We start from the raw sequence: 14,006 nt of genomic DNA, 5'->3' as shown, positions 1-14,006 counted from the left end.
AATGCTTAGACTTCTGGTGTTTCACAGGACTCCAGGCTGAGGTGGCCTTTGAATGCTTATGCAGAGGAAGCCAGAGGAGCATTGCCATCCTCCTCCCTTGGTCTACCCCAGCAACAGTCCCAACACACACATGGACTTTGTTCACTTCTTGCCTTCACCACCAAAGAACTATTCCCTGGCTAGAGGGCAATTCTCGGCCTCATTTACTGGCCCTTCCACCCTTCCCATGGCAGCCACCTCGCTCCACACCATCCCAACTCCAAAGCTTCCAAAGGCTCTTTGGTCACCTGCACTCTCTACCATGGCATCTGACCCACCTTCAGCTCTCCTCAAACTCAGAGGCCACCTCCTTCAGGGAGCCCTCCCTGAGGCGCTTTGCCGAGGCCTTTCTTTAGCAAACTGTCCTCCTCACAGTACCGTAGGGCCTTGACATGCTCCTGTGCTCCTCCAGGGTTCCCACACTACCTTTCCTAGTCAGTAACAATGCAGGTCCACATGCACAGGGAAACTCAAACCTTTACATTTAAAGTCTTTTATTTTAAGTTCTTAAAAAAAAAACACAGCTGGAAAACTGATAGGACAAGGCCTTGGGATAAGCCAGGGATCCAGGGAATGGGATGAACTCTAAGTGGGACCTCGCTGGGTCTACAGAGCAGAGGGAGGAAGGTCCTGAGGCCTTTGGGCATGGTGGATTTGAAGGGGGAGAGGCAGGTCACTTAAAAAATATATATATATACTGTACACATCTTATGCAGCACTCAGAGGGAGTGGGTGTGTTTCATCCCACTTCCTCTTGGGACTGCCTCCTCCTTGCAGGCTCACTGGCTAGGCCAGCAGCACATGCTGGAGTCAGCCATCATCTTCTGTTGAGGGAGGGTAAGTTAAAAAGTCCAGTCCCAACTCACACTGGCCAAAGGTCAGAGGTCTGGGGACAGCCACACTCTGACAAGACTCTAGAAGGAAACAAACCAGGCTTTGGTCACATATCCTGAACTTTATCTCCACAAGGAGAACAAAGCTAAGGGATGTTGCTTGGCCACCAGCCTCGCTCAAGATGTGGCATGTGGCTGATGTACTTGCTAGCAGTGCCCCTCAGTCCCACTGACCCTGGGGAAGGGAGTTGTTGTCTCTCTGGCTCCCTCTCTTACCTGTTCTATGTGTTGGCCCTCACACGGCAGGCTCTGCTGTCTTCTTCTGTGAGGAGAGAAGGGCAACACCACTCTTAGTGCAGCGGGTCCTCACCACTGCTGCCCCACCTCACAGGGCAAGGCAGGGGTGATACCTCATGGGTGTCTTCAGAGCCACACCCCTGTAGCTTCCACTGCTAGGCTTTCCCGTGCTACCACGCCTGGACCAAACAGCCTTTGACCTCATGAAATGGATGGCTGTCTCTTCAGTGAGCACCCCCACTGGTCAGGACATGTGGGCCAGGCATTTCCTCAAATCCCTTCTCACCTGGGAGCTGGCTGTATCACCCCTTGCCCACTCTTCCTCACAAGGTCCATTATAACTTGAGTCTGGGTGTTGGAAGGGGAAGGGTTCGAATTTCTGGCCCAAGAGCTCCCAGGAACTCAATCTACCTTTTTCTTCTTCTTCTTGATCTGTGAGTCAGGGTCTTTGGCTGACGTCTTCTTTCCTTTCTTCTTTCCCTTTTTGTCCTTGCTTTTTTTTTCTGAGGGAAGAAAATGAGCTCTGATACTGAGTGGGTCGGTGTCAGGAGGCCCACAGCAGCTCCGAGCTACTATGCCACTGGGAAGCCAGCCCTGGTGGGACCAGGTTATCCTTCTCGCTCCATTCTTCCTGTCCATGGACTACACAATCTAGGGCCTCAATACTAGCCATGCCAAGTTCTTTACCACTGAGATATATGTCCAGTCTGGAACTAACTTTAAGAACCCCTCCCCCATGTCCCTGGATGTGCAGATGGGCTCGTGTGGCTGCTGCAGGTGTCAGAGCAACCCTCCTGCCTGCTTACCTGTTCCCTCATTAGATAGCAATGGAAGCAGGCAGAGGCTGAGGCCCAGCTCCAGGATGAGAACAGCTGCCTTCCCTAATGTCAGAATGCTCCCGCCATGCTCCTGCTGCTGTGTCCTCTCCTGTTCTCACCTGATCTCTGTATCCCTCTAGTCTGCTTCTGGAGGACTGGCCCAAATGGGTTTCTCAGATGCCAAGTCTGTTTAAATTACTGTGTAAAAAAGACTGCATCATTCGGAACTTGAATTTTGCATTAATAAATGTTGGTGAATGCTAAATAAAAGATTACTTAGTCTAAAAGAAGCCCTACCCCACACTTATTTAACCCCATGGGTTCCCGACACCAGATGGCCAGATACCTCTTCTCCCAGACTCTTGCCACAGATGGGCAGACAATGCACAAAAGAGAATTTCCATGCTGGGCGTGGTGGTGCATCCTTTTAATCTCAGCACCCAAGAGGCAGAGGAAGGTGGATTTCTGTGAGTTCGAGGCCAGCCTGCTCTACATACTAAGCTTCAGGCTGGCTAGGCTACATAGTGAGACCCTGTCTCAAAACAAAGCAAAAGTGGACTGCCCAGCAAAAGTGGCCTTTCTTTCTCAGAGCCTGTTTTCCATTTAGAAAATGAAAACCAAAGTCCCCACTGCCTTGGGCTGGCAGGGCAACTCCAAAGGCACCTGGGTGCAGGTTCCAGCATGGAGAACAGTAAATGCTGCTTTCACTGAGGAGGAGCTGAATTCCAGAGGAAAAGATGGGTTCCAGATAAGGATGCATGCACATTCCATACCTCAGGAACCCACAGTGGACCTCTGGTGTGAGGTAGGTTGGAGTGGAGTGCTCCCTGTTTTCCATCCTTGTGAAGCTGGAGTTGAGCTTATGCTTTCTAAAAGCTGACCGTGGGTGTAAATGCTGGGCACTGCGAGGGTCTCCTGGGCTATGGGGAGGAGGGGATGCAGCCCAAGTGCCCCGCAATCTACTTTTGGCTTTGCCACCAGATGCCTGTTGCTCTAGACAAATCACTTCCCAGGCTCTTGTTCTTTGTGGAAAGATTGAGATAAAGAGGCCTGCCACCCAGCCCTGCATCCGCAGTGTATGATGGGGGAGTAGTCACTTACTTTTACTGGATTTCTTCTTTTCCTTCTTGTTCTTTGTGTCATTCTGCTGTCCACTCTCAACTTTTAACCCCAGCTCACTTTCGGGCTTCGCCTTGGCCCCTTGGGAGCCAGATGATCCCTTCCCCTTGCCATCAGCATTTACTTCGTCTAGCTTTGATTTTGTCTTGGAAGTCCCAGAGGCCTTCTTCTTGCTCTCTGGGGCCCCTGCTGCTAGCTGGTCCCCCGACAGCTTCCGCTTCTTGCCCTTCTTCCCACTCTCCTTGATGGCCTCTGTGGCCTTCTGCCTTTCCTGCTCCAGCAGTTCTGCCAGAACCTTCACCACAGAGGCCTGCACCTGCGCCTCGCTCAGGGACCAGGACTGTTCCCGGAGGCACTGGGTGATGCTGTTCTGCAGAGCCTGTGTGGGTGTTGCTGAGGTCCAGGTGCTTTTCTTAGCCTTCTTGGGCTTCGGAGGTGTGGTGTCTGAAGAGGTCTCTTTCCTACCTGTGGATCACAGGTCTCGGAGGTCACAGGTCTGGAAAGCTGAGGGACAGATCTTACACAATATATGAGAACTGACGGGGTGCACCTCCTTACAACTGTACAGATGGGAAACTGAGGCCCTGGGGGTCACTATTCCTCATCATCCCCCATGCTCATGCCTTACACAGGAATCTCACCCTAGCTTCCAGCACCACTCTATGTCCTCACATCAAAAACTACACCCATTTATAGCTGGAGATGGACAGTGACCCCAGAACGTTAATGAGAGGGTGGGCCTGAAGTCTGCCAAAAAGACCAAGGGATGGGACACAAGTGACTCAGATGGGACACAAGTGACTCAGGATCTACATCTGCCTTTATCAATCTACTGTAAGGCTTTGGCCAGATCACAGTTCCTTGAGGCCTGTTTTCCATTGTAAAACAAGAAGCTAGAAATACAATGGTGTCCTTTGCCATGAATTATAGATTTATAAAACAGGAGAAGGTATTACAGACTACTGTTCAGCTCTTGTCTGTGGACATTCACTGGCTCCTTGGCCCATCAAGGCTGGGGCCAGAGGCAGATAGGGGGAACTCTGGGTATGCTGTGTATGCATGTGGTGGCTGACTAAGCAGGTTTACTGCCTGCCAGAGTGACTTCTGGTGCAGCCTTTGTTTAGAATTTTCCACGCCTCTGCTTGCCTTTGATAATTGTGTGCTGACTACACGTGTAAAAAAAAAACCTTCCACAGCCCCCTCGAAAATGTCTCCCTGTTGCACCCGCCTCTCACATAGACAAGAACACTGGGAAGAAAGTGAGCAACAACTCCGCCTCTGACCCAGTGCAGGAGAGCCCAGATAGCAGATAGAGCCCAGAGCTTTTGGTCCCCTCACCGATTCTAGTCTCCCAAGTCACTCGGGTAGGTCTCTACCATTCTGTGCCACACAGAATTCCTACATTTTGGGCTCAGGGGTTGGACCCTGGCAGTTTATGCCTCAAGGAAAAGCTGACAGGAATGGAATGGGGGGCGGCGGCGGGATGGAATGTCCCATGTTATATAAGGTAGGGGATCCCCTGAATCCCACTAAATGTCATGTGACAATTTTCTGTATGTTATACGTTTGACAGTACATGGCAGCATTACTCTTGCCTTGCATGGTTAAGACACAGGGGCCCAGGAGTTTTTGCTACAGAGTGAGCCAGAGCAGCCCCAGAGACCAGTCCATCACCCAGGGTTTCTTCTGTATACTGAATCCTCCAGAGAGGGCTGCTGGCCAATTCTGAGTCATTCTGAGTCCCTATACCCAATGCCCTGGCCCACTAAGAAAAATCAAGAGATTTGGGAGAGCCTAGGCTTCCTCCACGAGCCCAAGTAAGCTGCTACAGCTTCACCAGCTCTAAAGGGGTGGCTATATTTTCTCCCAGGGTGCCCAGAGCCTGAAACCTGGGCCTGGCCTCCAGCTGTGTTTGAGGGTACTTCCAGTTCCCACAAAGGACCCCGAAGGCAAACACTGGTGAAACTGTTGCTGTGATGGCAAGCAGGGACCAGCAGCTTTACCCCTCCATGTCCTGCTGTCCCCCAACTCACCTGTTTTAGGGAACACGGTGTCTGCTGCATCCTGGGATTTTGCTTTCTGCTTGCCATCTGGGTTATCTTTGGTGACCGGAGCAGAGGAAACCAAAGGGTTGGAGTCTGGCCTAGAAGTGGCTTTTGAAGCCTGGGAATTGGCCACAGTCGCCCCAGGAGTAACATAACCTGAGAGGAGAGACTGAAGAAGCCCAGTGTGAAAGACTGAGCCCCTACCCTTAACCCTCCCGGAGGCAAGGCCTGCTCTGAGGAAATCAGTTCACTAACCCAAGATCAGGCTAATCCAGTCAAGTAGAGAAGTGGCACTGAGCCCACAGAGCCCAGAGGCCCTCAGTATGTGTGTGTATCTTTTAAATTATGTGAATTAATGTATATTTAAAGTACATTAAAAGGGGGGAATTTCTGGAGGGCTGCAGTGGCACACGCCTTTAATCCCAGTACTTGGAAGGCAGAAGCAGGCAGATCTCTGTGAGTTTGAGGCTGGCCTGCTCTACAGAGTAAGTTCCAGAGCAGCCAGTGCTGTTACACAGCAAAACTCTGCCTTGAACCAGCCTCCCCCTACTCAATAAAGAAAAGGAAAAAAAAAAAAAAAAGGGGGCGGGGATCTCTTATTGCCAATGGACCATTACCATCACAGAAAAGCATTAGCATTTTGGTATGGTTAAGATGGCTCAAAGGTAAAGGTACTTGCTATACAAGCCCAACAGCCAGGGTTCAACAGACATAAAGGTGGAAGGAGAAACAACAGACTCCACAAAGTTGTTCTCTGACTCCACCACACCTGCTCCCTGAAAATGAGGAAATCATCACTGTCTATCCTGTACAGAGAAGAGCCTTAAGAGAGATCCAAGGAATGGTTTTTCTGGGCATGTCTTAGAATCCATCTGAATCCCTTCCTAGACCCCAGGGCAGGAGATGAGGCTCTATTCTGTTGATTAAGGGCATCCCACAGGTGGGACCTTACCCAGGGACCAGGGAATGGGAATCTAGACACTAGATCCAAAGAGTAGCTGAAGTCTACAGCTGCAGCTCCAAGCTCTAGCCCTTACCCTGGCAAGTACCTGTGAGGGCGCCACCAACTCATCTTCACCGGATTCATCAGGGGTCTCCTCTACCACAGTCTCCTTCTGGGAAAGGTGTGGATCTAGTGCAGAAGCAAAGGTCTCCTATTGGCTGTGGGTCCCTGGCGGCCTTGTTAAGGCTAGGCAGAGCACCTCAGGAAGGCTGCAAAGCCTGGGACTCCCTATGCTCGTCATCCTCCTGCACAGGGCCTCCCATTTTCCACCCATTGATGCCCAAAGCACTCTGCCTGACATATTTGAATGCCATGGTTTTCCTTTCTGGTTCCTGAGGCTCCCACTTCTCTACTTTCCCCTGTGAGGGAAGCAGAGTCCTGAGATGTGAGGCATTCAATAAAGGGAGCCTGATACCAACATGCTGCCCATGGTTAAATAGCAGTCAGGTCTTTTAAGTCACTCAGTTATAGCCGTGGATGAACAGGCCCAGGGTGGGGTGAGAAGGCCAGAGCCTACAGCTCTACCAGGATGTGCCTTATCCTAGAATCCTCACCCAGTCTCGGGGCTGACGTAGCCACCTGGGGTCTCTTGGCATCCTCCTCGCTCCCTGAAGAGGTGTCACTGCTATCACTTGAGCTGCTGCGGTAGGTTGAGGGAGGCTGCTGCTTGGCAGGAAGTTTGGGTTTTCTGGGCTTGTTGGTTGTTTTGGACTGGACAGGTGTGCTCTGGGGAGGTGTCACAGGGAGTGTTTTCACGTCACTGCTGATCTGCTTTGGTACAGAAAGAGTGCAAGAGAAGTTACATTGAGAGGGACATAATAAGGCCAGGCCCTATGTAGGAAGCTTCACAAGTGGCTTCCCATGATTTTTCCCACAGCTTTCTGGGGGGCCCTGCAGCTTCTTTTTATGTACCAGGACACTGAGGCCGAGAGAGGTAAAATAAGGGCTAGTGGTACGAGACACAACCATGCTGGGCTCTCACTGAGGCACGGCAGAGAGAACCAGCCACATGTGAGGAGGGGTGGGGTCAATATGGTCTACACAGCTCCCCAAATACAAAGCACTTGAAGCTGGGGCTCACTGGCTGTGTGTGTTCATGTGCATATGCACACCCAAGAACACACACACACTAAGTGCACTTATGCTCATGTTGAAACCCTAAATTCAGGTGTTGTTCTTAGGAAGCCATCCACCTTCTTTGTCTCTCCATGTGACCTGGGGTTCACCAATTAAACTAGGCTGGCTGGCTAGTGTGCACCAGGGACTGACACGTCTCAGCCACCCTAGTATTGGGATTACAACCCCCTGCCACTATGCCTGGCTTTTTCCTGTGGGTATTGGAGAATGAACTCGGGTCCTCATGCTTGCATGACAAGTGTTTTACCCACTGAGCCATCTCCCCAGTCTGCTCACTGGCTTTTTGTTTGTTTTGTTTTTCAAGACAAAGTCTCTTTGTGTACCATTCTGGCTGTCCTGGCACTCGCTCCGCTCTGTAGACCAGGCTGGCCTTGAACTCACAGAGATCTGCCTGCCTCTGCCTTCCAGGTGCTGGGATTAAAGGAATGTACCCAAACTACCTCTCTAATTTATATTGCTTTTCCTGTTTAATGGCTGTCTCTTTGCTGGCTTAGGAGCCCCATGAAGGCCTTGTACCTGCTGTAGCCTCAGTGCCCAGTAGGGCGGATGATCGGTACCATCTGTAGAAACGACCACAGCCCATTAGTGCATACAGCCTCACAATCCAGAAGCTCTTTTTGCCTGCAGCTTATACTGCACCCAGGAACAGAGCTGGGAATACTTTTTAGCACAGCTCTCTCCTGCTCTCAGAGGGTTGGGGGTACAATGGACTCCTCTCTACACGATAGTTAACAAACCTCATTAGGCCCACAAAGCGATGAACGTGGAGTGGGGAGACCCAGGTTCTGGCCTGAACTGACCCTGGTGGGATGTGTCCTCCGTTTTACTTAAACAGTGTCCACTAATCTTGCCCTACTAATTAACAATGCACTGAAATTGGCCATGGCTAGGAGAAATTGCTAAGGTCATTTCCATTCTGAATACTAAGAAAGGCAAGCAACTCATATTCATAGCATTTCAAAACCAGGGGATAAAAAAGGAATTCTGAGTCCAAGCTGGGAAGAGGAGGGAATTCCACTTGCCTTCCTGACAACACCATGAGGATTTGAAAGCTTGGCTCTAGGCCTGATTGACAGTGCCAGGGTGCTAGGAGAAAGCCACTGACTGCCATGCAACTTAGTGGCACACACCAAGGCAGCAGAGTGACCCTCCCCCAGCCTTCTCTTACCCGACAGTACCTGAGTAGATGCTGCCTTTGGTTTCTTGCCTTTTGGCATCCGACTAGACTGCTCACTCTTGCTGGGTTGGGGGGCTGTCCGTGGGAGGGATGTGGGTACAGTTACCACATTGGCTTTAGTGGCTGAAATGGAGAAGACAGGGCAGTCATTTAAGGGTACAGAAGTCCCATGATTCCCCAGCAAGGCATTACCCAATTACCAGTTCTTCCCATGGGCCTGATATTGGGCTTAGGGATCATAAAGCCTACGTTAGCTTACTTTCTTCAAGCCTTCCATGCAGCAGCTGTCATCATGTCATTTGACAAGGCTGAGGGCCTTCAAATGGCTACTGTGGCAGTGACTCCAAGCCTTTTGTCATCTTTTTCCTCTTGAGCAGGCTGCTACTTCTAAGCAACTAGCTAGACCATAGTGCCAGAGACTCCTTACAGCTCAGAATCAGTGTGAGAGCTGCTGGGTGCTGAGAAGATATGCTTATCACAGCCCAACAAGATCTTATGTCCCCATTGTGTACCAGCCAAATACACAGCACTATTTTGCTGCCAGGAGGAATCTTGGACTTAATGACAGAAATGTCACAGTGTCCTAATATACTTCCAGAGGGCCTTACCACATACAAATCCACACTAATCCACCTTAGGCTTGGGGACGAGACTAAGTATGAAATGTTACCTACCTTCTTTTTCTACACTACAAGGGATGGAAGCTCACTGTTGGGCTGACAGCCCACTCCACAGCCAGCTGGTTACAGCAGAGCTGACTTAGACTAGCCTGGTCCCTGTAGCTTCTAGCCACCAAAATGCTCAGGCTTTCAGGCTTAGAGATGGCACACAGAGGCCTTGAATGTAATTCCTTCAAAACAAGGCAAATAAATGAGCTATCCTCATCAAGTAACAATGCAGGGGCCAAGGCTGAGCCCCTAGTTCTCCTGGCCAATGCCTCTGCTAGGCTGCTTGGTTAGTGTCGGGTCCCTTTTGGTCTCCACAAGCAAGGGCATGTACAGCAGCAGCCCCCCCCCCCCAGCTGAGCAGTAAATGCAGCAGCACTCACCATGAGTGGAGGGCTGTGTATCAGGAATCATGTCTTCATCCTCACTCTCAGAGGAGGAGCTCTGGGCCATGGTGCCTGAGGCCTGGGCCTTCCTTGGGTTGCTCACAGCCTGGACTTGTGAAAGGGTGGCAGCTGGACTACGATTAGGGTTGACAGAAATCAGAGGGGGTTTAATCACCTTGAAAAACAAAAACAAAACACACATACCCAGTGATTAAAGGCTTGGCCAGGGAAAGGGAAGGGGAAAAGGGTGAGGGAGGGTTTTATAAGGCAAAAAGTTCAAGGAGCTTGGGCATTTGCAGCCCACTCCCACCTATACCAGCTGACACCCAGCACAGCACTTCATAGCTCAGAGGAGCCCAGCTGACCTTCACAGCAACCCCCCAAGGTGAACACTATCCACCCCACTGGACAAATGGGAAGGCCTTAAGTCCAGAGAGGAAGAGAGGAGGGCCCATGCCACACAGCCAGATAGGAAGCAAGGCGAGAGCTGGAATGTCTAATTTAGCCTCTTTCTTCTGATGACATCAGATGGCCACCTGCTAAGTGGGGAGTTCTAAAAAGCATTTTCTATAGCAGCCTGGCTATAAGATATGATTTTCCCAAAGTCTCATTGTCCCCTCCCCCAGAGACCCTGATACAGCCTCCCCAAGGTATGGCCCAGCATACAGCTCCCAGTTATACTGATCCAGTTTCTTTAGTACATAAATTGCCGAGGGGTAACAGGGTGAGTGGGCAGTAGGAAAACCAGCAGATCGAGAAAGGGTTCAAGAATATAAGGCAGTGTGTGTGGCCTTTACTTGCTTCCAGACAGATTTGCTTTGTAGATCAGTCTGGCCTTGAATGAAGAGATCTACCAGCCTTTGTACCACCACACGCTAACCTTATTTGGACTCTTAAATAGGACAAGTATAAAAAATGTCTGTTACTTGTCAGATACTTTGGAGAAACAGGCACACTGCCTGCTGGTCAACTTTCTAGCTGTCACACTGTCTTGTGGTTGTGCTTAAAAGAAAAAGGAAAATCCTTTAGCATTTTGAGCTGCACACGGAAATCCATATGGAGGAGATGACAGGCCTGAGACCAGCAGGCGCTGGAAAGCAAAGTCAACCTGCTCAGGACTGGGACTGCTGAGGGTTGAGTAAGCATGTTGGGTCCACCCTTTTACTTCATGATTTTTTTTTTTTTTTACACTCCTGAGACAGTGTCTCACTGTGTAGCTCACCAGGCTGGCCTCTGACTCTTGAGCCTCCTGCCTGGTCTCCTACATGCTGGGATTATAGACATTCTCTCAAATGCCCTGATTCATCATTTCACCTCTGTGTCTGCTTTGCAAAGGGTAAGATGGTAAAGCAGCAGCAGATTCTTGGACTGCAGTGAACTGCAGGTTCCCAAATGTGTCACCACACACCCAGGGGGCTCTAGGTCTATTTCCTTCCAAAGCCCCAGCCCCAGAAGGCAGAGTCAGGAGCCAGGAAACGGGAATTCTACTTTCTACTCTCTCCATCAGGGCTGGTTCCAGGCTGTTTGGCTTTGGCCAGTGGGGGGATATAGTCAGGTCCTCTCCAACACCCTGCCCCGCCTGCTGTACTTCATCCCACCACTCCAGGGGATGTGAGACAGAAAGCAAGCAACAAGCTTAGCACTGTGGTACCCACCAAGTGTGGCAGTACTGCTGCACTCAGGCCCTCCCTACCCTGCCAAACAGCCTCCCCCGCGGCCGCTCCGATCCACCACTTCCAGAGCCTTCCTTCCCACGTGATGCAAAGAAGGGTGGAAAGTGGGAGAAGGCCTGTGGTGGAGGGAGGGGGATCTATCTATATATATGTGAGAAGACAGAAGAACAGATTGTTGGGGACCAAGAGAGGCAGCAAACCCACTGAGGCAAACAATAGCGTCTTGGGATGTTAAAAGCAGCTCCGCAGCACAGCCTCCTCCAGTCCCGCCTGCCCACACCACCCCATCCCAATGTGGGGAGGGCAGGAGAGGGAGGGGGGTGGTGGCCTGGTTGCTGAGGGCAGGCTAAACACAGGGGACAGTATTTAAGGTCTGTAGCATTTGTTTCCCACTCTGTCACCAATGCCCTGGGTGGTCAAGCCCAGCTGCCCATCTGTTGAGAGGCCTGATAAAGAGCTCCAACCTGGGTGTGCCCACCTCGAGGAACACACAAAGCCCAGCACGTGTCAACTGTGCTTTGGTCAAAGAAGTCGACAGAGGGAAAACAATGAAAGCGGACACCACCTTCACTTGAGCACCTCACTGCTCCCCGTGGGTACGGGGTACTGAGAGCACAGAGTAGGGTATGGGGATGCCCTTCCCATTTGCAGAAATGATGCTTACAGAAACATATTTGGGGTGCTTTGGGCAGTGCCTACTGCCTGCTGCCCCAGCTGGGCTCATACCCACTGTGCCCTTATTCCAGTAAATCTGGGCCAAAGTGGGAGGTGGGGCTAGGCGTTCCTCAAAGCTGCTTTGTGTGGCTAGAAGTGCAGTTCAGCAGCAGGGTGGATCCATAGCACTTGTGAGGTCCTGGGTTCCACCCCAGAATCACCAAAGAGAGAAAAAGGAGGAAGATCGTCACCATTATCATCACCATCACCGGGGGCCAGTTAACAGACCCTGGGCCAATCCTACCCAGGGACTTGGAAATGAAACTTTTGGAGGTGCAGCTAGGAGACTTGAGAGGGTAAGCACTTCACCCAGGAAGAGCAGCAAACTGGTTTCAGATCCAGGATTGGAAGACAGCTCTCCAGGGACCAGGCAGTTCCTTTCAGACCTAATCATACAAGCCCTAATTAAGTACCACAATTTAGATTTTTACAAGTTCTCTGTTCTCTGACTCAGGACAGGGCCCATTCCTTTGGCAAAATGACAGATGAAGTAGTCTTTAAAGTACTGTGAGGGGGCTGGAGAGATGGCTTAGAGGTAGGACTTGGGTTTGATTCTTAGCCCTCGAATGGCAGCTCACAACTATGTGTAACTCCAGATCCAGGGGATCTGACACCCTCTTCTGGTTTCCACAGGTACCAGGCACACATGTGTTGCACATACATACATACATACATACATACATACATACATACATACATACATACATACATACATGTAGGCAAACACTCCTACATTTAGAAATAATTTAAGTGGGAGAACTAAGAACTAAGAACTAAGGTGTATGATGTGTTGTGATATAAGGCTATATAACACGGAATGGATCATCCACTCTACTTAATGTCTGCATTACCTCACATGCTCATTTTGTTTCTAATTTGGTACCCACCCCAGGTTCTAGCAGCCTTGACATTTATAGGCCACACAACAGGGGGTGAACTGCAGAAAGGGACCTGGGGTTAAAGCTGGGCAACTGCCCTGGTACCTGGCCCTTTCCCCGACTGACAGGCTAATTAAAAACAAAACAAAACCACCAGTTTGTGAGGCTGACATAGGAGCAGCTCCAGTTATCAATAGAGAAGTGCTCCATAAATGCCAAATAACAAGAGCAATCACAAGTAAGCTAGGATTCTCCCAGAGGGCAAAATGACAGCTTCCCGGGCCGTGCTCACTTCCCTGAATCCTTCTGGGAACCTAGAAACTACAGGCTTTGTTTTTTCAAAATAGAGACTCCAGATCTTCAAGACTAATGTACCAATTTGACAGTTTAATTTCAGCATAATGCTTATTTTAATTGTGCTAGTCCCCTCCCACAGAGACAATCAAGGCAGCCTTCCCTCCGAGCTGTGTGTGTCCCTTAGGACTGAGGGAGGTGCCTCAGCAAGACTGTACAGCAGCATGCTGACATCCTGATGGATGAGATGACGGGTCTGAGACCAGAGGGTGTTGGAACACAAAGAAGTGTGACAAAGCCAACGTGCTCAGAACTGGAACTGCCGAGGGTTGGGAGAGTGTGAAAGTAGACTATAGGCACAGCTGGGCAGGACTAAGTGCAGACCGCCAGGACTGAAACCTCATTCCCAGAACTTCTCCTCTCCTCCAAAAAGAGGGCAGTGCTGTCTCTAGAAAGGCCTGGGTTCATATGGAGCATGTACCACCTTGGTGGCTCATATTGGGCCTCTGAAGCCAGAGAAGGTGTCCTGGACCTCACACTTGGGGACAAGGATAAGAAGGAACAGGAAATAGCAAAAAATGAGGTGCAACAGGCCGCCCAGGCTTGATTTGGGGTGAGGCCCATAGATTCCAACTAGGCTTGCAGGGGAGGCTCCAGGTTTCCAACAGTACCCAGACCAAAGGGGCTGAGGAGCAGTGCTGTGTTCTTCAAGCCTCTTTATGAGAAGGTAAGGGATTTTAATTCCTGGCCTGCCAAATTTAATTTAATTCCTACTCAGGCAGGGGACTTGGCCCAGGACCTGGGCCACCTGTATTGGTTCACAGTCACCATTACACAAAATATCTGAATCATAAGAGGACCCTGGCCCAGCATGGTGGGGCTGCTGATGTGAAGCCTGCATCCTACCATGCTCTGTGGACTGTCCACA

General features: G+C 50.5%; 1 protein-coding gene across 9 annotated transcripts in view; it reads right to left on the bottom strand.

Annotated features, from left to right (window-relative positions):
* Positions 1–516: 516 nt before the first annotated feature.
* The window catches only part of Tcof1 (treacle ribosome biogenesis factor 1), a 34,156-nt gene continuing 20,666 nt past the window's right edge, over positions 517–14,006 (bottom strand). For 3 of the 9 annotated variants that reach the window (XM_035440127.1, XM_035440128.1, XM_035440129.1), the window contains 9 exons: positions 9,517–9,694; positions 8,470–8,591; positions 6,709–6,925; positions 6,189–6,283; positions 5,140–5,320; positions 3,090–3,571; positions 1,581–1,672; positions 1,149–1,194; positions 517–953 (listed from right to left, as the gene is read on the bottom strand). In XM_035440127.1, coding sequence (XP_035296018.1) covers positions 918–953; positions 1,149–1,194; positions 1,581–1,672; positions 3,090–3,571; positions 5,140–5,320; positions 6,189–6,283; positions 6,709–6,925; positions 8,470–8,591; positions 9,517–9,694 — 1,449 coding nt within the window. In that variant the 3' untranslated portion in view covers positions 517–917. Of the gene's footprint in view, positions 954–1,148; positions 1,195–1,580; positions 1,673–3,084; positions 3,611–5,139; positions 5,321–6,188; positions 6,284–6,708; positions 6,926–8,469; positions 8,592–9,516; positions 9,695–14,006 lie in introns of those variants that run through there. The other 6 variants (XR_004768327.1, XM_027402812.2, XM_027402814.2 and 3 more) reach the window with 6 other exon arrangements.

Source organism: Cricetulus griseus, chromosome 2, assembly GCF_003668045.3.
Source record: "Cricetulus griseus strain 17A/GY chromosome 2, alternate assembly CriGri-PICRH-1.0, whole genome shotgun sequence".
In the NCBI taxonomy this organism is placed as follows: Eukaryota; Metazoa; Chordata; class Mammalia; order Rodentia; family Cricetidae; genus Cricetulus; species Cricetulus griseus.
This window is presented reverse-complemented; position numbering and strand designations above follow the sequence as displayed.